Raw genomic sequence first — 24,341 nt, 5'->3', positions numbered from 1 at the left:
GGTCCCGGCTTAATGATGTCATCAAGCCGCAACACGGAACTTAACGGCAGTGCGAACGAGGCTGCCGGCCAGAGCGGAGGGGGCTAGAGCTGCTTATCGCTGGTGCCTGAGAGGTGAGTAAAGGCTGCTGGCAATACGGGGGACACCTGGACACACTGAGGACACCATGTCCAGCTAGCCCTATTAGGGATCCAGCTGCTTGACCCCCCCAAAATGCGCTCCCCCCAGCATGTAAAATCGCCTGGTCCTTAGGGTGGGTTAGGCAGCCGGTCCCCAAAGGGTTAAGGATAAGAGACCACTGGTACAAAAACCAGCTTAACAACAACTCAATGCACAGATCCACCGCTGCCGCCATTTGCACCACTCTCCTGTCGCTGGTGCTAACTCGCCCTGCCGTCGCTATGACAGCAGGGCTCTGTGAGACAGTCAGGAGCCAATTTCATTATTTTCTGACCCTGTAATCAATGTGAGCCCATGAGATTGGCTTACAGTGATCATGGGGTCAGGAGCCAATGAAATTGGATCGACCGGCTCACAGAGCTCTGCTGTCACACGACAGCAGGATGAGTGAGCTCCAGCTGCTGGAGAGTGGTGCAGTCGGCGTTAGGGGTGAGTCTGTGCGGCTTCTAAACACACGCTTTTAAACCACTTTTTATGTAAGTGCAATATTTTATTGCGTCTCAGATTAATGAAAGTTAATGCACTAAAGGAGTGCTTTTACGCTCAGGATAAAAACTCTTTTCGTGTTAAAGGGGAAAAAAAGCAGTTAAAATCTGACAGAACCAACAGGTGTTGGACTAGTCCATCTCCTCATGGGGGATTCTCAAGGTTGTCTTTGTTTTCAAAAGCATTCCCTGAATGGCAGTAGCTAAGTCTACTTGGCAAAATAGTGTGCAATGAGTACAGCCGCTGACTGGTATCTTACTATTTTGGCAGTTAAATTTAGCACCTGCCATTCAAGAAATTCTTTTGAAAACAAAGAAAACCCCTATGAGGAGATGGACTCGTCTAAAGCCTGTCGGTTCTGTCAGCTTTTAACTGCTCCCTTTTTTTTTTTTGCTATACTGGTCCTTTAATGATTTTTTTAACCATTTACCGCCATCCTAACGTATTAAAACGTCATGCTTACCGCTATTAACAGCAACATGACGTTTTAATACGTCGCGCATTCCCGCCGCTGCTACCGCCGTGTGTCCGCCGCTACCGCCGCCATTACCGTCGGGATCCCGTGCTGGGCGATTGGGGAAGAGGACTGAACAGTCCTCTACCCAATCGCAGTGCCTGGAGTGAATGGACGTGACCGCGAACAGCGGCTACGTCCATTCACATAAACAGGAAATGTAACAGTTTAATAAAGTGTGTAAAAAAAAAAAAAAAAAAAAAAAGTGAACACGTCCTATGAGTGTTCACCAGCGCCATCTTGTGGCCAAAAAGTATATTACACTTACAAAATACATACACTTTCAAGTATATACACATCATTAATAAAATTACACTTCCAACCCTCCCCCCCAAAAAAAACACTTGTAAAAAAAAAATCAGCTTAAAAAAAAAAAAAAAATAGTTGCCTTAGGGACTCAGCTTTTTTTATTCTATATTTTATGGGGGAAAATTAATTTTAATTTATTACATAGGGGCTTGTAATTATGGCCAGAACAAACAGAAAAATAACCACTTATATTTCAAAATAATATACTGTCGCCATACATTGTGGTAGGGACATAATCTAAACGGTTTAATTATCGGGACCACTGGGCAAATACAACGTGTTTGTTTTATCCACAGGAGAATGTTTAATTTTAAAACTATAAAGGCTGAACACTGAGAAATAATGATTTTTTTTCTTTTTTTTTCTGTTTTTCTCATTAAAATGCATTTAGAATAAAAAAATTCTTAGCAAAATGTACTATCCACAGAAAGCCTAATTGGTGGCGAAAAAAACGAGGTATAGATCATTTTCTTGTGATAAGTAGTAATAAAGTTATTAGGGAATAAAAGGGAGGAGCGCTGACAACTGAAAATTGCTCTGGTCCGTTAGGATAAAAACCCTTGGGGGTGAACTGGTTAAAGCCAGTTTTGGTGTACTTTAAAATATAAAGAACCAGTACTAACAGGGTTTTTCTAGCAAGCTACAAAGAACCTAAATATCCTCTATTAAAAAAGGAATGCAAAGTACATTTTCTCCAAGTGTGTAGCAATCACCCCTGCGACCCCTGCCATTGCAGGGAGGGCCAGAGGCTTTGGAGGCCCCTCCTCCTCCCTCTTCCCAACAGCAAGTGCAGCCAATTAGTAAAAAAACTCCCCGTTTTCTCACAAAAGCAGTCCCGGCCACCTCCTCCAGCCATGCAGAGTAGCAAGTAGTGGGAGCGTCTGTAATTTTTTTTCACAGCAGAACACACTCTGCTGCCATTTCCTGGCTTCCAATCATGTACCCTCATGGGGTTTGGGAACCAAGGGGGCCCGATGCTATCATTTTTGCAGGGGGGCCCTATTAAAGGGGCACTACGGCGAAAAATTGTAAAATATGTGCAAACAAACAAATAAGAAGTACATTTTTCCAGAGTAAAATGAGCCATAAATTACTTTTCTCCTATGTTGCTGTCACTTACAGTAGGTAGTAGAAATCTGACAGAAGTGACAGGTTTTGGACTAGTCCATCTCTTCATAGGGGAGTCTCATAGATTTATTTATTTTCAAAAGCACTTAGTGAATGGCGGCAGTTCTGTCCAACTGCCAAAAAACTGTGTAGCGAGCAGGGAGGCTGGCCAGCATCAATGTTTAAATCCTTTTTAGGGAATATATTTATAAGGAATAAAAGCCTTGCTGAGAATCCCCTATGAAGAGATGGACTAGTCCAAAACCTGTCACTTCTGTCAGATTTCTGCTACTTACTGTAAGTGGCAGCAACATAGGAGAAAAGTAATTTATGGCTCATTTTACTCTGGGAGAAAAGTACTTCTTATTTGTCTATGTTTGCAGATGTTTTACATGTTAACATTTTTTGCCATAGTGCCCCTTTAAGTCTAGTTACCCCACTGCTTTAAACATACACAAATTACAAGTACCACTTCCACATATGTAAATAAATAAAAAAAACAAATATATCCCCTCAGGACAGAAGGTAGAGCTACACAAATAATAATTTTATTATTTTGTAAACTAGCCACACACCCAGTACTGTTTTAGTTCACAGCACACCTATACTACACATCTGTCACTCGCCAACCTTTGTTACCTTGAAACGCTCACTAAAAACCCATTTGTCCTGACAAGCATATGCGCTACCTTAGACCACTTCCCTCTGTCCTAAGACTAAATAGTACCCTAAAACACACTGCCTCTATATATTTTTAACTTCAGTAAAACTCCCATCAACTTTAATCTATTTCTTCCATTAAAATAAATCATTGGCATAACGACATAAAGCAGATACTTAACTTCAGGAGGCAGTAATAGATGACGCGGAGGATGGTCGACGATCGTTTCGCCCCTCAAAAAGGGCATTCTCGAGCCCTTATTGAGGGGCGAAACGATTGTCGACCATCCTCTGCACCATCCATTACTGCCACCTGAACGTTAAGTATCTGCTTTATGTCTTTATGCCTCTGATTTATTTTAATGGAAAAAATAGATAAAAGTTGATGGAGTTTTACTGAAGTTCAATATGGCGAGTTGCTCCTGGATTTCTTTTTCTCTTTGAATGATGTTGTGATTGGCACTATCTTTCATCCGGAAGTTGCACCACTGTTGAGAGTGAACATAAGGCATTGAGGCATAGGTGTGCACTCGCTCTTTTTTCTCCTGATTTACTTGCCTCTATATATTTGTTTTACACTACCCCTCCTCTCGTTTCCCCCCCATTCCCTTTAGATTGTAAGCTCGCAGGGGCAGGGCTCTCTCCCCTTTTGTGTCTTGGAAATCAGTATTACCTTTTATCATTGTCATTACCAATTCCGTATTTTGTATTGTTTTTGTATTTTGCCACTAATTATGTATCTTGTATATTGTATACTATTTGTTTGAATTATTATGTACCGCATGTACGTTTTTTACTTTGAACAGTGCCACGGAATATGTTGGCGCTTTATAAATCAATAATAATAATAATTCTGTAGCTATTGCTAAGTGAAGGTTCTCTGTGTCTAATCTCACAATCCTATTATCCAATTTGCAAACAGTAATATGTATGTCTGTGGGCAAAGAACCACTTCTGTCAATGTAATACTGGTGTTTAGCTAGAGATCACAATATGGTCGGCATAAATCTAAGATTAAACTAGTGTCACACATGCTTTCCAATTTCAAAGAAATTTGCACAAGCAAAGCAAAGCTACAGGGCAACACTAGAGGGCAGTAATGTTCCACGATACTTTCAATATATCTTTGGTTAGAGAAAAAAAAATCTGTAAAACGAATGTGTCCTATACAAATAAATTAGCATTTTTATTCTTTTGTGCTAACCGCTACCTTCAGTTTGTATTGTGATCACAAAATCAGATAGGTATGGCAATATGACAACCTGAAAACAAGACTAAAAATACACACTGTGCATTAGCGGAGGGTCCAGTTACACCTTGCTCCACTGAACAGTAATGAGAGTAGGCAAGATAAAAGAGGAAGCAAAATAAGTAGCTGCATTAAGAAACGCTGTGCAGATGTGTAAAAGTTAATGCGCTTGTGTTCTGTCTGTTTACATCCTGTATGGACAAAGACAGATACTTCAAATGATAGTAAACAGGAGCACAACTGTAGCATTGCCAGTATGTCTTTTTCCCCTTATTAATTACAATTTTATAACATTTTAACATGATTTAAAAATCTTACTAGGGGCCTCATACACAAAATCACAGTAATACTGGAGTGCACAGACTGCTATATTACCCTTATTTCAGGCAGCAAGTACCATGAGTTACGCTATTAGCATGACCCACGGTACTCAAGTAGCACGACTGTTGCAACAGTAACACACGTTACTAACGAGCATTACCATAGACAACGATTGTTACCGTAGCAACAGTCACTCTACTAAAGTACCTTGCTGCTGGAAGAAAGGGTGATATTGCCGTGCGCTGTCTGTGCACACCAGTATTTCCACGATTTTGTGCATCAGGCCCTATGTCAGCCTGTAACATCTAGAATGCCTAAGAAATCAGGCAAAATATATACTGATGCTAAAATATTATAGTGATATTGGAGCACCCTGGTCAAAATTCTTTGTGACTTTGTAGAACACGATGGTCTCATTTAAACAGGTTCCCACCAGGTTAGAAAACTGAAAACTTGACCTAAATGGTTGCTTGCTTACAAGAAAGAAAAAAAAGCCTCATTATAGATTTCAGTGTCTGCTACATTAGCTGAGGAAGTCTGGGAGTTCAAACCAAATTCCAGTTAACCTGTTTGTAGTACATGAATAGACAGTATATAGCAGGATAAGTGAGATCGCTTTAAAATTAATGAATGTCTGTAAATCAGTCATCAGCATTTTTCTTGTAAAGATGACTATTTCCCATGATTCCTTGTGGCTCTAGGCTTTGTTGATACTTTATCCGTTTTGTTTTTTTTCCACATTTTATTGCATTACCAAAAAACACATTAAAACTTATAGCCTCTGCTATGCAATGGGCTCATTTACATCAAATGTGTTTTCATATGCCTGGCAATATAAATGACAGCATGCTGCAGTGCTTCGGATGAGGTGCGTGTTTTCATATCTAATGTTTTTATGCAGCCGTCTGCAGTTTAACACATACAAATGCACATGTTATGCATTGTTTAAATGCATATATAAATGTGTTAAAGAAATCCTGAAGTGTAAAAAAACCCCAAAAGCTATATATACCTCAGTAGTGGAAAGCCTTTGGGCAGTATGTGGAGCACATAAGCACTGGGCATGCCCAGAACACATGCCCAGTAGAAGTGAGCCCTCATGTAAAGCTCTTTTTCCTCCATGTACAAGCCTTTTCCTCTACTGGGCATGCACAGACCGTATTTGCGCATCCCACATGCACATACAGTACACTCATTTGAAGCCACACTCCCAGCCAGAAGGAAGCGATTTGACCCCGCGAGACTAAGTGCTGGAGAAGGGTCAGAGGAGAAGCCTCTGAACTATCCAGAAGCTTCCCACTACTAAGGTTAGTATCTAATGTTTGTTTTTTTTACACATCAGGATTGCTTTCGGTGTAAACAAGCCCTTAGGCTGGATTCACGATGGTGATTGGCACAACGCACAAGTTAAAATGTGTGAACTGCAATGGAGACTGGACATAGACGTTAATTCAGAGCTTGTATGCAGCGAGTTAGAATAATTTGATCCATTACAACGCAGAGATATGAACAGGCCAATAGAATTATATGGGCTATGCTGCAACACAACTGATGCACTCTGACCAAGCCTGAAGCAGCCAGTACTATTTGAGCCAATGCCTGATAGATATAAACAGAGTGAAGAATTGGACTAGATGGTGCAAGTGCCTCACAGACCTGCTGTCCAGTGGTGTAGCAATAGGGGGTGCAGAGGTTGCGACCGCATCGGGGCCCGTGGGCATAAGAAGCCCTCCCCCTAGCTCTTTATTAGTTCTGAGCTGGTAATAATCACTTCTATAGATGCTTTTAATAGTACTGATAATTAACAAAGAGTTCCCCATACCCTTCTTACACCTCTGATACTATGGTTGTCCTTGGCAGGTTGTGGTAAGTCATATCAATTGTTATGTATAGAGTGCTTGGTGGGCCCAACATAAAAATTGCACTGGGGGCCATAGCTTCTTAGCTACGCCACTGCTGCTGTCTCCTTCATAGCTTCCTTTGCTTTCCAATGTGGGTGAAGAACTGACTGGAAAGGCTGTATTTGGGGGCTTTATTCCACAGTCAGTTGTAAGGACAGCAACCAGCACTGCGGTTTTAATTATTACTGGTTTACATTAACTAGTACAGACAAATGTTATTGAAGGCTGTAGGAATACTACATATACACAAAATGACATTTTTGCCTGGATTTTAACTTAAAGGACAACTGTAACGAAAGAAATATGGAGGTGGCCATATTTATTTCCTTTTAAGCAATACCAGTTGCCTGGCTATCCTGCTGATCCTCTACCTCTAATACCTTTAGCCATAGACCCTAAACAAGCATGCAGCAGATCAGGTGTTTCTGACATTATTGTCAGATCTGACAAGATTAGCTTCATGCTTGTTTCTGGTGTTATTCAGTCACATCTGCAGCCACAAAGATCAGCAAGGCTGCCAGGAAACTGGTATTGTTTAAAAAGAAATAAATATGGCAGCCTCCATATTCTTCTCACTACAGTTGTCCTTTAAAGCACCATGAAAAGTTAGACCTAATGTAAAGGTTAGTATGAAAGGATTATTATACGCATGAAATGCCAAAATATGTGGACCAGGAAAAAAAGTGCAATTACCAGAAATCATATATGGTAATCCTGCAAAACATGCACACATACATGTAAAATGTTTGTTCCAAATCAAAATGCATCAAAAATTACTTTTCTCCCTACTCAGACAATTTTGACAGGTTTTCAACTAGTTCCCCTCCTCATAGGTTATTATCAGGGTTTTCTTAATTTACTTACTGAATAGCATATGCTCAGTCCAACTGGCAAAATAGTGCACGGGCGAGAAGGGAGGCTGGCATCTTTGTATGGATGCTCTCCAGCGAGTGCTTTAGTGAATACTAAGGTAACTACTGAGAATCTCCCATGAAGAGATGGATTAATCCAAAACCAGATTTTATCACCCACTGTATAGTGCATTTTACTTTGAAACAAATATACATCTTAAGATGGCCATTAACAATACGATTCTTCAGACGTATGAGTCTCTGATTAGATTGCAATATCAATCGCATTGATCTGGTTTGATTCCATTAATCTGATCAAATTTGATAACAGCTATCCTTCCATTAATGGGCCAAAATGATCATTGCAATCAAATCGGATGATCGATCGTCAGAAGAATTGTATCATTAATGGTCACCCTTAGATGTATGTGTAGATGTGTATGTTAAATTTTACAATGTTTCACAATAGAGGTCATTCAATCAAAAATAAATTGCTACTCTGTGGCAACAGTTTGCAACCCTCCTCTCCCTTATATCAGACTTAACAGATGGTTGGCTAAATAGTAAAGACAATAAAGTTTTTTAATAAAAAAAAGTCTAGTCCTTTCCATAATTCTTCCAATCATGTAGAATAACTGAATACAATGGGCTTGATTCACAAAGCCGAGCTAACTGTTAGCACGCTGGTGAAAAGCCCATTATCACACCTAAACTCAGTTTAGGCGTGATAAAATAAACTTGCGCGCAAAGTTTTGCGCAAAGTTTACGCGCGCAACGCCATCCTTAGCGACGTTTCACACGCTTTTCCCTCAAAGTGGTGCTAACCTACTTAGTGCAATGCTTATCACGCTAAAAAGTCTTTAGGCGTGCTAACAAGGTTAGCACCGCTTTGTGAATCAAGCCCAATAGATGCAGTGTATAGCAAGGATAGGGGGCAGGTGGGCATTGGCACTTACTGATCGGGGCTGGAGATGGATGTCCTGCGGTTTTCCACAATAGCATTGCTTTTGGGTCGTCGGGGAACATTCGGCCTGGGAGGGCGCACCTTCAGGGAGAAATACGGAGTGTGCATTAGGTGTGAAACTCACATACTGTCACTGATAATGGGCACAATGGAAGATCTGTTTATGGATTTTGACATTTCCACAGAAAAGACAACATAATCAATCATCACCTCATGCATGAACAAAGCTAGGTTATCCTATTATGCCAATTATACAGTGCAATGAAGGCATAGAAGGTTGGCAAAGAATTTGTGTTATTTACGAACATCAAAACAATGCATGACATCTCTCTTCAATAATTGTGTTAACATACATAAATATTGACATTTTCACTCTTTAGTTTTATAAAACTGTCAGTGCAGAGCAAGTATCTAAAGGGTAATTCCAGTGTTATTAAAGCATTGATGAATTAATAAATGCAATTCAGACTGTACTGTAATGTAAACTTCTTGAAGATAGGTTTCATATTGGAATTTCAAAAACGATCAGGAAGTTCTCATTTAATTTCTTTGTAACCATGGCTCCAGTGCACTGGGACGTCCACCTTCCTACATACATTATCGTTGTGTATCATTGTTAGGTTTACCTTTTACAATCCCGGGACTATTCAAGGAGTCATAACAGACTGACGGGCATTTTTCTGTATATGTCCAATGGCTCACCATTGTGTCAAAACCATATTTACTTCTGGCTTCAGTAATTAAGTAACAGTGAAGCATAGATTAGGACTGTCTAACCATTTTATACAGGGGTCCACTTATTGTCCTCATCTGCAGGCATTTCCACGTTGCCCACAGTGGCAGAGGCTGTTGCCTTGACAATGATACAGAGCAACCTGTATCACGTCTCTGTGCCTATCAGACATGGATCACTTGGGCCACCATGATGTAATGATGTACATCTCCAGCACCAAAGGCTAGCGTATCCTGATGACTGCAGAAGACTTACACACCAGACTTGCATACAACACAGTTTAATACACAACACAGATGTATATAAAATGTATGTAACATATTTTACCTAACACATAAGACACATCTAACACAGTTAGATTCTGTTTCTATGTTAGTCGGTCCACATGTCACAAACAAAGCTATCCTTAGAAGTAGTAACACCATAAGCAAGTTGAAAAATACAAGACAAATATAAAAAAAAGTTCATACACACAAAAACACAACAAAACTGATAAATAAATCAAATCTGCATCCTGAACATAAGGGTGCTGCAAGCCAATCCACAGCAGCCACACCCACAGAGCCTGCCCCCACACAACAGGAAGCCTTTGGGCCCTTTCACACTGGCTGTGTTCTGCTTTGTTCTTGAAAAGTTATCATTGGCATTGTGGGAATGCACCTATACTGAATGCGTTTCTGATTTTCTAAAAAGGCAATCTTAGTTCTGCTGCATTTTTCTTGCATTATGATTGAGGCCAACATAGTGAATATCGCAAAACGCAAAACGTGTCAGCATTTGCAATTGCATTTCATGATTTTTGGTGTGAAAGAGCATTTAGGGCCTGTACAAACTGAAAAGCGTGAAACGCAAACGCAGTGCGATTTTTAATCAAAATTCTACTTGTGATTTTTGTGCGCTTGCGATGCAATTGCAATTTTGCTGCGTCAATCTTTTCCTGTTCTCCTGCTTGTTTACACAAAAAACACAATAAATATCATATGCATTGTGTTTTTCATGCATTTTTCAAACACATCGCTTAAAAATCACAGCAGCCACTGCCATTGCGCTTTCTAAAAACACATCACACCACTGCTGTACAGCTCATCACGGTTTTCTTTATTCTCCAAAAGACCTTGCGATTTAAAATTGCATGCAATTTTAATGGAGCGCAATGCACTCCAAAGGCATCTTAAAGTTGGGTTTATCAAAAGGTAGCATCACACAACATGTTTCGGAGTCTCCCCCTTTCTCAAGTGTACAAACCCACAAAATTTGGACTTATTCTGCGGGGTTAACCTGGACTGGAAATTATGCCACATTGGTCAACTGACCAAGGGGGTGGGTCTCCAGATTACAGGTGGTGGGCACTGCTGTTCATAAGGTTGCTGTGTGTCAAGATGGTTTGTACACCTGAGGAAGGGACTGGAGACCCCGAAACAAGTTGTGTGTTGCTACCTAAAGGCAAGTTTAAAATGCCTTTGGAGTGCTTCCTTCATTTCCTCTATTGTCTAGTGTTGGTGGAGTGGTGACCCACGGAAGGATTGTGCACCAGCGGACCAAGTGTGTGAGGCCTGTGTGAGTGACTACTGAAAACCCTGTTGTTGCTCCCACTGAAGGAGGGGGAGATTGCTGAATGGTGGAATGCTCTGTGGTCACCCCTTTCTACAATGGGTATTAGATGATCAATAAAGATTTTTTTTATTTATTTTTTGACTTGAAGGAAATGTGTTGCAATGTGTATGCATCATGGAATTAGAGCAATCAGAATCAGCAACAGCTGTATTTGATCTACTTTTGAGCAAAAATTGCATGAAGGAAATTAGCCTCTCATTAATCAAATAGCTACCTCTACCCAGGTTAAGAGGTGAAAGGGGAAATATTTCTTTCTTGATTGCACAACGCTGCCCTGCCATCTGTTCTGGCACAAAATCAACTGAAATTAATCTGGAACCTCGCCATCAACATACCTGAATTACCTGCAGAGGCTTCCTATTGGTTCACCTGACTGAACCAACCAAAATCCTTGGTGGCAAATCCAAACAAGTCCTAAGCAGGACATCTGAATTCAAATTACAGAAAATAATATTTGCAAATATATGTGTAGATTATGGTGCTGGATTTTTTAGAGGTTTTTAGAAATGGGTATGTGTGTTTTACTTCATGAAAACATTTTTTTCCCCATGGTATAGGTGTTTAAGGAGCCTTCAACCTTTTCTATAAATAAGTAAAAGGTCCACCAAATCACCCCTTGTATCTATTTACCTGGGCAAGAGTGGCTACAGATAGCACTGTAAGTCCTCATTCAATTATTTCCACCTTCTTTTGTATAGCAGAAAGCCCCTTGTCCCTCAGTGTAGCGAAAGGGGACTTTGCAAGGTTGGGTAGGTTTTTCCACCCATAGATTTAACAAAACAAGCTCAGTTACTTGATCTTGTGGTCATATTTATACGCTTTTGCAGCAGGAGCCTTGTTTTACTCAAAGGTAACATTTGATTCTAAAGCTCAGAGATTATTTTTATGTCTGTCTGGACATGAGCTTTAACCAATTCACAACTAGTAGTTGTATACTGTACATCTTGTAGATCACTGCCAACAGAATGGACATGAGTGGCAGACTTTCCTCATCCGTCAGAAGCTGCTCCATCATGCGCCAAACTCCCTCATAGCAACGGAAAATGTCACAGGCTATAACATGCTTGTGCAGTACTCGGCAGGGGACTATCAGTCGAGGGATCGAGTCCTCCCGGCAGTCATTGTGCATGAGCATGCACCTTTAGTTAAAGTGGCTGTTTAATATGTAGTGGTTGCTATGAGAGAATTCCATTCTGCATGTTAAAGTGGTTGGGGTTGTGTAGAAGACTGAGTAAGATGAATATAGACTCACTTGATAAAAGCTTCCTAAATTATCTGCATAAGTTCAGCAACATTAATTTTTAACTTGATCTGCTACAGGTCTAGTGGCTAGACATATTTTGATGATCTCCTCCCAAATACTGAATGTGCATATCCCTTAGTAATTATTTTTACACATAGGGAATGATTGAGGATGCTTGAAAATATTGTTCTATTCACCTAAGTGCCTAAGAGTGGTTACTGAAATTATAGTTTTGGGAGTATAATTCCACTTAAAGACAGGCTGTAAAAAGTTTCTTCAGTGATGACCTAAGGCCTCTTTCACACCTAAAATCGAAGACGTAAATGCAAGCGTTTTGTGCGCATCAACCCCCCTCCCCCAGCCCTCAACTGCGCTCTGCGTTTCTGGTAACAGTGCTTTTCTAAGTGCTTTTCCAGACCAGTTTGGTAATTCACTCCTTGACGCAAGTCAGGAAGTGAACTCTATGAACCAGAAAAGAATAAATACAATGTATTCTAAAAAACGCAATTGCCGCATAAAGTGGTTTTGTGAGTGTTTAGCGCTCTTCCTATACCTTCCATTATAGCAAAAATGCTCCAAAAATGGTACAGGCACCACTTTGCTGAATGCACAGCGCATGAACCGCGCTGATATGAACCTTCTCATAGAGATTCATTGCATAAGCGTTTTGTGGGCGATTTTACAAATTGCCTGCGCTTGAAAAAAGGCGAAAAGTGTGAACAAGCCCTAAAGGTAGTTATAGATATTACAATCATTGTGCCACCAGATGACAATCCTGTAGTGCCAACTTACTGATATCTTCAAATGTCTTCATGTACCGTATATGCTACAGCAGAAATAAAGCTAACTTCACAAATAGTGAATTTTAACTTTCTCAGAAAACATGCTGAATTTGGTTGGAGCAGGGTGGGGTTTTTTTTGTAGTAGGTTCAGCATTTCATGATTTAGATATGATTACGATTGAAACCTTCAAAAAAAAAAATCTGTCTAGTGGAAATAATTATTATTCATCTCAAAGATGCGCTCTGCACAATGCACTGACGTATTAGCACACAAGGTACTGCTTTGTATCTCCTCATACCACCTCTGTTAACAACAGTTTGATGCCACCTCTCTTATTTTTAATTAGCATCTTTGGCGCTGGACATCTCAGCCATATACCTGTCCTTAAGGAAGAACATCTTCAGACACAAAAACATAACATGATCAGTTTTTCCCAGTGTCAGGATGCCCCGAGCACTTAATGTCAGGGAACACTCCAAGTGTGGAGTGTTTTAGTGAATACTTGCAATTAATACATTAAATGAGATAAAATTGTAGAAAAGATAGTATTAAAGAGCGAATGTTCTCAGGATAAAAATGAAATTTGGTGACTGGCATAGCAGAGATTGAATACTTCCCGTCTTGTGTAAATTTTACTTATCTAAACAGCAAGCAACAACCCATCCCACCACCACAATCCTTAAAGTGGACCTGAACTCTTGCACAGGACAGAAGGAAAACATAGAGACATGCACCTTGTATGTATTCAAAGAGTTTAGCGTGTCTACTTCCCCCTCATTTTTGTCTAATCAAAAGTTGTAATTTGATCTCTCCGTGTCACCTGACTACCATGGCAAATAAGCTCATCTGAAAGCACAGGATGTTAGCAATATGTCTGCTTCCTTGAAAGCAGGAAGTAGAAACAGTGCAGATTTATTTTAGGATTTGTATCAGCTGTAACAAAGAAATGTATGTAGGTTATTATGCTGTTGTGTATCTGTTAGTCAGAGAGGAAGTTCTGAGCTCAGGTCCGCTTTAAAGACTTTACATACCAGCTTGAAGTCCAACATTACAACAACAACAAAAATTGGAATAAGGTTTTGGAGTCCCTACAGTGTTGGCCATGAGGTCATTAGGCTTAGACTTTCAGGTCTTCTAGGCTAAAATGTGTTTCACAGAACTTGTCTTAGGTTTTTTTCTTTTTTTTTTTTTTAAACAATAGCATTACACGTAATATGCAACAGTAAAATACATCAACATCAGGATCAAAAGTGAGTATTGGAGTTTACCCTCTATATATAATGTATTGATAGATCTGACATCAGGGAGGTAACAATGTAACTGATATAACAAAGATTAATAAAAGTGAGAAAATATTGGACTTGTTGAAAGAATGATCTTGGACCATGTTATATAAATCAAATAATATCATACAAGGAACACTCGAGGAGGGCGGAGCTATGCAGATGACCCTGTCTGCACACTCTGCCGCCGGGTCATATGGTTGTCCTTTTGTGTCATGCAGTGGGATGCAACAGGAGCTTCACATCCTACCGCAATGCAAAAACATGTAAAACCGGCCTAAGAGCACAGCCTCTAACCTCTGGGTTAAGGGAAGAGGGAAACTAAGGGACCACAACCTTTACTTCTGGGTTAAGGAAAGAGGAAAACTAAGGGACCACAACCTTTACTTCTGGGTTAAGGAAAGAGGGAAACTAAGGGACCACAACCTTCAACTTCTGGGTTAAGGAAAAAAAGGAAGCTAAGAGTTCACAACCTCCAACTTCTGAATTAAAGGGAACCTAATCTGCGGCTTCCATATTTATTTCCTTTTAAGTAATACCAGGGGCCCTATGCAATTACCAAACTCGCCAGCGCTAAGTGCTGGCGAGTTCTTAAATTAGGCGTCAGCAAGGTCGCCTAATGCAATTGCATTTAACACCCCCCAGGGCGGAAAAGAACTCGCTTGGGCGATATAATCGCCCAGCAAGTTCCTTTCCCCCTATGCAATTGCATTTTGCACCCCCCGGGAAGCGATGCTTCCCGGCAAACATAGGTGCTAACTTTTCACCTGCTCTGAGCAGGCGAAAAGACCTATCGCTGCTGTCAGCGGGCTGATTTTGGCATCTGGGAGCCTCCTTTACTAAGGAAACCCCAGATGCCAGTGATTGAAATAGGTAAAGGAGTCAGCTTTGACTCCTTACCTATTTAAAATGTAACAAAAAAACATACCTCCATCATTCCCGTCTCGCCGCATGTCCCACGCCGCTCCTCCGCTCACTCTGTGACTGTGAGTATTCTTGGAGCCGGCAAAGCATCTTTGAGTATCCCGCCGGGGCTCCCCATTCGTCCACTAGGTGGCCCAATGAGAATCATCCTGATTCTCATTGGTCCAATTAGAATCAGGATGATTCTCATTGGGCCACCTACTGGAGGAATGGGGAGCCCCGGCGAGAGACTCAAAGATGCTTTGCCGGCTCCAAGAATACTCACAGTCACAGAGATGAGCGGAGGAGCGGCGTGGGACATGCGGCGAGCCGGAACGATGGAGGTATGTATCTTCTGAAGGTCCCGCGGTAGCGACGAGCGGCAGAAGGCGACGGGCGGCGGGTATGAGCCGTGCAACGATGCGCTGGCTCTTGCGATGATGCGCACGCATCTTCCCGGAAGCGAGGCAGCAGTGTTGTGGTGCTGAAGGACAGCTCCACGGCACAAATGCCTCGCTCCACATCGCTGGCCACACAGGAGCATCGCTTGGCGAATACCTAGTATTCGCCTGAGATATGCTCCTTTACGCAAGGACATCGCTCAGGTGAAACTGGCAATTGAATTTGCCGGTAAATCCTGAGCGATGTGAGGAGATAAGAAGCTTGCATGTTTTCAGCTTCTTATCACCTCGAATTGCATATGGCCCCAGGTGTCTGGCATACTGCTGATCTTTCATTCCTCAATACTGTGTGAATCCCACACCTGAGACAAGCATGTAGCTAATCCAGTCAGAGCACCTGATCTGCATGTTTTTTAATAGTCTATGGCTAAAAGTATTAACGACAGTGGATCAGCAGGACAACCAGGCAATTTGCATTGTTTAACCACTTGAGGACTGCGATGTTAAACCCCCCTAGTGACCAGGCCATTTTTTACTAAATCAATCGCTGCTGGGAGACTGAAGGCAGAGTGGAGCTCCGTCATCAGAACGGAGATGCGCACGGGCGTTCTCCTGCAAGCCCCATAGGAAGCCATTCACACCAATCGGCGTGGAGTGGTTCTGGGGCTGCCGCCGCGTTCACGCCAATTGGCGTGGAGCGGTCTGCAGGTAGTTAAAAGAAAATAAATATGGCAGGCTCTATATTCCTCTCGCTTTAGCGAAAGAGGGAAGTTAAGAGTCCACAACCTCCAACTTCTGGGTTAAAGAAATAGCAGAGCTAAGAGTCCACTTGCAGGCCTGAGAAGTTGTGGTTGTAGACTTTATTCAGGTTGGTAGTAGTGTGGGACATTTATATCTTACTTAGGGCTGGTTTACATGGGCGTCTGCCCGGCTTTTGGCGGCGTCGCATTCGGTGGCGGCGTGGTGGTGTTGCGTTCGAGCTTTTGGTGGCTTTAAGTTGTAATCAGCGTTCTTGTCCCCACAGTGTGACATTAGTCGCGCCGGTTAACTGTCCTTGGACGCTACATGGTGACCAAGGACTGATAAGACGCAGCTCACGTCAATCCAACAGTTGGATTGACTTGAGCTGCATCTTATCAGTCCTTGGTCGCCTCTTATCAGTGATAACGCCTTGTCGTCTTAACAAAACTTTACAAAAGTTGTCCAACTTTGTCAAGTTGTTTGATAATTGTGCATTTAAAAGACTTTTGTTGAGCATGGGTATGAGCCTTTATGGCTCCAGTTCTGCTGGCTGGAGAGATAAACTTTGTGCTGCCTACTATGGCCCTGGCCTCAGTGAATTACTCTTCCTGCGACCACCAAAACATTTATCGGTGGAAAAAAACCCTGAGCAAAGATAAAGCAGATGTACATAACAACCAGAATTATTTAATTATTCAGATGTAGACTAGAATCTGAATGCCATGGACAGAGCTGCAGTTCTTGTTTAATCACATCGACACAGGGTTGGGTGATGAACACCTTGGAAAAAACACAGAGACAACGGGAGCCAATAGTGCAATATGTCACTTGGTTTTTTGGGGGAGGAAGCTCAAATAGGAAATAGGTACAATGTCAAATAGGAAATATACTCACAAAGGCAAGTTGCATAAAGGGGCAACAAACCATATGAAGTAGGTGGAGAATATTAGCCTGTCTCCACTCGGGTACTCCAAGGATAGGTGGTTGCACTCTTGAAAATGAACTGGTATTAGAAGTGGTAGAGCCACTGCAGACTGTCGTTCCCTCCCCCTAAGAAGGGGAGGTGGGACTAGCACAACAGGCGTGAATAACACTTAATTAAATGCAGATAAAATCAAAAAGGATGGGGGTGGCTTACCTCTAAAGACAACACAATCAATGAAAAAAGGTACATTTTATTTGCCCAAGCAACTCATTTCGTGGGTACAAGCCCACTTCCTCAGGCCAATAACAGTGAATGAGTGCTTCCACCTCCATCCTTTTCCATTGAATCTGCTTTAAATTAAGTTTTATTTATCACCTTCTGCACTGTGTCCAATACAAGTATAGTGCTAGCTACATGATTCCTGATGTGGCAATTGTTTTGTTTTCTATCTTTCTGTATGTATGTATATACTGTATATATATATATATATATATATATATATATATATATTTGAAAACAGACTTACATTGTTTGACCTTAGAAAGTTCTTTTTTTTCTATATAAAAAAAAAAAAAAATATCCGATGATCGAAAACCTTATAATACCTTTTGGTGGCTTTGTCCCTTCACAATTATTTCCTAAGCATTTTGATGGTATGAAGAAGAAGAAGACATGTATTATACTGCTGCTTATTATAGGTACAGCAATACCTTGTATATGTCTTTTGGGTACTATGTTGAAACCTTTCACCCTATGATGTGCAAGTAGTTTTGCAAAGATATTTTTCTGTGCTTAAATTTATGGTACTATATATCATTTGCAGAGCCTCTTGAGTGCTTGGACATCAAAAGATACCCTGCAAATGTTGCTATTCTAAGCCTCATGTTAAACTTATTCAAAACTGGATGTTCTAAATCTTTTAATCTCCAGTATTTTTATTTTTTTTACAAGTTTTCCAAACTTTATTATTTTCAAAACTGTATTTTCTATCTGGTTTTGACTGCATGCTGAAGATGTAACACAAAAAGTTGTTTATATTGTTAAAACACCCACAAATCCATTTCCCCACATTTTACAGTTAAAATGATCTCAAATGTGTACCTCATTATAATCTAGGTGTGCATGAAGCAGTCTGCTAATCTTATGGAGTTCCTTTGTATGCTGTTTTTTCTATTCCCATCTAAACACTGGCATCAATATAACTGCCATGGGTCCTCCCCACCCCCTCTCTGCATAAAATAACCATACCTTAGAAGGACTTCCATGCTTAAAGGATACCCGAAGTGACATGTGACATGATGAGATAGACATGGGTATGTACAGTGGCAAGCACACAAATAACTATGCTGTTACCTTTTTTCTTACTCTGCCTGAAAGAGTTAAACATCAGGTATGTAAGTGGCTGACTCAGTCCTGACTCAGACAGGAAGTGACTACAGTGTGACCCTCACTGATAAGAAATTCCAACTATAAAACACTTTCCTAGCAGAAAATGGCTTCTGAGAGCAAGAAAGAGATAAAAAGGGGAATTTCTTATCAGTGAGGGTCACACTGTAGTCACTTCCTGTCTGAGTCAGGACAAAGAGAAAGAAAAAAAAAAGAAACACAGCATAGTTATTTGTGTGCTTGGCACTATACATACACATGTCTACCTCAAAAAGTCACATGTCACTTCGGGTGTCCTTTAACTATTTCTGCCGCCCAGACGTGAAGCTCACATCCGGGCAGCTGCTCTGCTGCGGTGCCGCGCTTCGGTGGCTCCCGTGCGCGATCGCGCCCCCGTGGTGTCCCCCGGTAGCCCTGGGATCAGTGAACGGGAACATGGTTCCCGATCACCGATCCGTCTCCCCCGCAGAAAAACCAAAGTGATCTTACAAGAGGCTCCAGTTTTTGTGCCCGGAAAAATTTCCGCATCCCCCTTGTACTTCCGCTTAGCGAGAAGCACAAGGAGAGAAAATAAAAATGAAGGTGGCCATCTTGTGGCCAAATAGTAAAACTACATCTACATATTTTTTACATTACAATTTACACATATAACAACATTAAAAATTAACTGTTTATTTCCCACACCAAAATATTACCCAAATACAATTTTTAAAGGAAAAAAAATACAATAAATATATAGTTACCTAATAGTCGGAACTTTTAAAATATGCATTTGAAGGGGTCATACTACGAACATTTTTTAAATTATAAGCTTATAAATAGTGATGTACGCAAAATGGAAACAATGCACCTTTATTTCCAAATAAAATATTGGCGCCATACATTGTGATAGGGACAAAATTTTAATGGTGTCATAACCGAGACATACGGGCAAATAAAATACATAGGTTTTAATTATGGTAGCGTGGATTATTTTAAAGCTATATTGGACGAAAACTGAGAAATAATGAATTTTTTCCATTTTTTTCTTATTAATCCTGTTAAAATGCATTTATAAAAAAATAATTCTTAGCAAAATGTACCACCCAAAGAAAGCCTAATTAGTGGCGGAAAAAAACAGATAAAGATCAATCAATTGTGATAAGTAGTGATAAAGTTATTAGCGAATGAATGGGAAGTGAAAATTGCTCTGATGCATAAGGTGAAAAATCCCCGCGGGCTGAAATGGTTAAATATGACATTCAAAGTAAAAAAAAAAATGTTTTACATGCTCTGCAAATTGTTTTTACCTTAAACAGAAACAGAACCCGAGGTGTGTTTAAAGAATGTTATCTGCATACAGAGGCTGGATCTGCCTATACAGCCCAGCCTCTGTTGCTATCCCAAACCCCACTAAGGTCCCCCTGCACTCTGCAATCCCTCATAAATCACAGCCGTGCTTTGAGGCTGTGTTTACATCTGTAGTGTCAGTCTCAGCTGCTCCCCTGCCTCCTGCATAGCTCCGGTCCCTGCCCCCGTCCCTTCCCTCCTATCAGCAGGGAGGGAAGGGATGCAGGCGGGGACTGAAGTTCTGCAGGAGGCGGGGAGAGCAGCAGACTGACACTATAGAGATAAACACAGCCAGCTCTGACAAGCTGTTTGAGTGCAGGGGGACCTTAGGGGGGTTTGGGATAGCAACAGAGGCTGGGCTGTATAGGCAGATCCAACCTCTGTATGCAGATAATATTCTTCGAACCCACCTCGGGTTCTCTTTAAAGCAAACCTGAAGGGGGGGGGGGGGGGGGGAAATGATATAATGACCTCAATTCTGGTAGGGTTATCAAACAAATTACCTCAGGTGAGGTAATTTACTGTACCTCATGAGGGAATGACATTTAGCAATTCTGGTAGGTTTTAGTCATGTTTTACCTCATGAGGTAAATTATACGGTAATTCATGAGGTATTTTACCGAAAATAGCTATTCTCATGGAAATTAGGGAGTATGTTAGCACATAATTTACCGATCAGTTTAAGATTTGCCTGTACCTGGCGGTAATTTGTATGCATTTTGCAGTTTTAAGTGGAGTTCCTATTGCTGTTTTAGTGTCATTCCTATTCAGGCTGTGCAATAGAAAAGAATAGTAGAAATAAAACGCTAAATATTTACTGGATTTTATTTTAATAAGCGATGCCTATAAATATACTTTTCATAGGTTGCTGCATAATCAAATACATCGCCCCCCCCTCCATCAAAATAAAACACCTTCCAAATAAAATACCTTCCAAAGACTATCCTAACTTATGGAAGGCAATTAACCTCCTTAGCAGTAACCCCGTGCTGGACACGGGGTAAGCCGCCATGGAGGATATCTCAGCCCCTGGTGGGGCGATTTACATTCTGTAAAGTGCTGTACGTGCAGCTAGCACTTTGCTAGCCGCGCGTACAGTTTGATCGGCCCCGCCGCGCGGCGATCGGCCGCACGCAGCGGCGGAAGAGGTTCCCCCCGCCAGAGCGCTGCGCAGCCTGGACCAATCACTCCCGGGCAGCGCAAAGGGCTGGATCGGATGCGTCTGACGTCAGGAAGTCGGTTGACGTCCATGACGTCATTCCGATCCTAGCCATGGCAACAGGAGAAGCCAAACAGGAGATCGTGTTCTATACGCAATCTCCTGTTTGCTGTTGTTGCCCGCAGCGATCGGACTAGAGGGACACATACGCCCTCTAGTGGTGTTTCATGTAGTTACCATTCAGGTAGCTACATGAAACAAAAAAAAAAATTACAAAAAAAGTGCAATGCAGCCTCCTTGGTGGAAAAAATGAACCGCCAAGGAGGTTAAAGACTAGTATCATTTATTTACTGCATGCTTACCGCTAAAATACCTCATGTTTTACATCACTTTATGCATTTACTTCATGTTTTACCTCATGTTTGTAAAATGGAGAAAAATCTTTCAGAATTGCTGTAAAAAGAGGAAAATACCTCATGAGGTATTTTACCTACAAAAAAAATGTACCTCGCATAGCTACCAGAATTGAGGCTAATTAATTGTATGTGTAGTACGGATAACAAATAGAACATTAGTAGGAAAGAAAAGAGTCTCATTTTTATTTTAAATGATATAGCTTTTTTTTTTTAACATTGCATAATTCTGTAATGTTTGCAGTTTAGAAAGCACACTATCTTTTAAGCTATAAAAAGCTATAAAACAAAGCAAAAATAATGACCTTTGAACCTTCCTGCAGTAAAATCTTATCTCAAACTGTCTCTCACTGACTCTCTGCTGTTTATGGGGTTCAGAAAACCGGACTGTCTCCCGACCCATGTCGGGTCTCAGAGCTCAGAGAAGCTCTTCTGCAAAGATAACAATTGAAGTTTTTTTTTTAAACTCTTCCTGTGCTGGAAAACATGAGACTTACATCTTTGCTACTAATGTTCTATGTCTTAACTGTACTACACTTACAATTCATTATCTCAAAAGCTTATTTTCGCTTCAAGTTTGATTCAATAATTAACATGAGTGGGCAGGTAAGACTTGCTTTAGCACTAATAGTTTTTAGGTGGAAACCCTGGCAGTGATTTGACTGCCATAATTTAGTTGGACTTCCTCCAGCCCAGAGCAGCCATCTCAGTCCCTCGCCGCAGCCCCAGTCCTCCTTGGTGTCCCCGCTGGCCGGCCGCAATGATCACGACCTGCTGGCGGGTCATTTCTTTGGGCCCGCGCATCCACGTCATCTGACGCATACTGCGCCTGCACACAACTACTGCATTGGGACTGATACCAGACGCAATACGCACCAGATAACGTGGACGCGTGGGCACGGGTACCCACGCAAGCGCAGAAGAGCCGACCATGACGGCAGGTTGGATTGTTGTGGGGACACCGAGAAGGACTGAGACAGTTGCGAGGGGCTGGAAGAAGCCCCAGGTGAGTAATAAAATGTCCTATTTGGCATCGGAAGTCCTTGTTATTATATTATACATTACTAACAAAGCCTCTAAAGTGATTGAACATCAAGAAAGCCCCGACAATTGTCAGCAAATTTAAAAATAAAACCCAAAGGTATCTAAGTCTTTGAAATATTCTACTTACTGTATTTTTGCCCTACTTTTCCCAGACTAGGAAGAATACTTTGAAAATGTTATGCTCTTTCACAATTATTTGCAAAAGATTTTAAAATATCAAAATCAATTCTGTGTTGTTCACTGTGAACACAACATCCTATATGCCTCATGTGTTAACTGTAGGTTTGATAAATACAAATTAATAATATATGAAGAACAAGATTTGAGTGAAAAATGAATAACTAAAAAGAAACAAGGAGATACATGATAAATAATACAAAAACAAAACTACAAAACAATTACTTTTGTTTTTCAAAAGAAAGAATGCAGAAAAAACTATTTAATTAGCTATTAACTGAATAAATGACATATCAACAAGAAACGTGAGAGGAAGGTGAAACAGTTCTGTTTTTTTGCACAGAAATCATTGTGGCACAGGCTTCAATGGCACACTTAATACTAAATCAGCTACAAAATCTTAGTTTTAAAGTGTACCTAAGATAGGCAAATAAAAAGATTTTATCCTTACCCGGGGCTTCCTCCAGCCCCATGAGCAGCGATGCGTCCCTCACCGTCTTCCCAAGTGCCTCTGTTCACCTGGTATCTGTCCCGGTAATCTCGCTCAGTAACACCAGTTGGTTCTTCTGCACCTGCGCTGCCCTTACGTGCATGCGCACAAAAGCCAACTGGAGCGACTGAGCCAGACTACCAGGACTGATACCAGGTGAATGGAGGCACTTGGGAGGATAGCGAGGGATGCATTGCTGCTTATGGGGGTGGAGGAAGCCCCGGTCACTATAAAATCTTTTTATTTGCCCATCTCAAGTGTAATTTAAGTGTGATTAATAAACATTTCAAGCAGACAACAAGAGTGTGTGCAAACAGGTCAGAAACTTCATACTGACTGTGGGTGTGTGCGTTATCTCATTTTGCCACACTCTAGCACGACCAACACATCTGCATGACTCGTGATTTAAAATATTCTTGTGCTAATCAAGTCAAGGTATTATTTCAAGTTGGTGCTTCCGCCCTAACAAGCCCCCCAACCCCCAACCTTAGCACAACACTCACACACGTAACCTCAGGAAAGAAACTAGAGCAGTCGAACGGAAATGGAGGAAATCACGTCTCAATTCTGACTTCCTAGATTACAAGGCCAAACTGTCACTCTTCCACACTGCCCTCTCTGAGGCTAAACAAAGGTACTTTGCATCACTGATTGGAACCCAAGCTTCCAACCCTCAACAGCTTTTTGCTTCCTTTAACTCCTTCTTCAATCCCACTCCTCCCCCTCCCAGCTCCTCCCTCTCAGCCAACGACTTTGCCAACCACTTCACCGCCAAAATTGCAACAATACGCAATGAAATTTCCCTCCTCCATCGCTCCCTTCCCAAAGCCTCTCAGGTGGTCACCTTGCCTTCCCTCCCAGCTGCTCCCCTGTCTCATCCACCACTCACCTCTTTTGCTCCTGCAACCATTGATGAAGTCAGCCTGCTGCTAGCGGCTCCCCCCCCCCCTCCTCCTCTACCTGTGATCCTGTACCCACAAATACTCTTCGTCCCCACTTCCCTGACCTGGCCCCAGTCCTCACCTCCTTGTTCAATCTTTCCCTTTCCACAGGCACCTTCCCCAAAGCATTCAAACAGGCCATGTACTTCCCCTGCTGAAAAAACACTCGACCCAGCCCTACCCTCAAACTACCGCCCAATCTCCCTCCTTCTCTATGCTTCTAAACTCCTCGAA

General features: G+C 41.4%; 1 protein-coding gene across 5 annotated transcripts in view; it reads right to left on the bottom strand.

Annotated features, from left to right (window-relative positions):
• The window catches only part of DENND1A (DENN domain containing 1A), a 1,229,671-nt gene that overhangs the window by 13,659 nt on the left and 1,191,671 nt on the right, over positions 1-24,341 (bottom strand). For all 5 annotated transcript variants that reach the window (XM_068248143.1, XM_068248144.1, XM_068248146.1 and 2 more), the window contains one exon: positions 8,535-8,623. In XM_068248143.1, coding sequence (XP_068104244.1) covers positions 8,535-8,623 — 89 coding nt within the window. The remainder of the gene's footprint in view (positions 1-8,534; positions 8,624-24,341) is intronic.

This window comes from Hyperolius riggenbachi, chromosome 8 (genome assembly GCF_040937935.1).
Source record: "Hyperolius riggenbachi isolate aHypRig1 chromosome 8, aHypRig1.pri, whole genome shotgun sequence".
In the NCBI taxonomy this organism is placed as follows: domain Eukaryota; kingdom Metazoa; phylum Chordata; class Amphibia; order Anura; family Hyperoliidae; genus Hyperolius; species Hyperolius riggenbachi.
The sequence above is the reverse complement of the archived record's forward strand: the minus strand, read 5'-3'. Positions and strand labels throughout refer to the sequence as shown.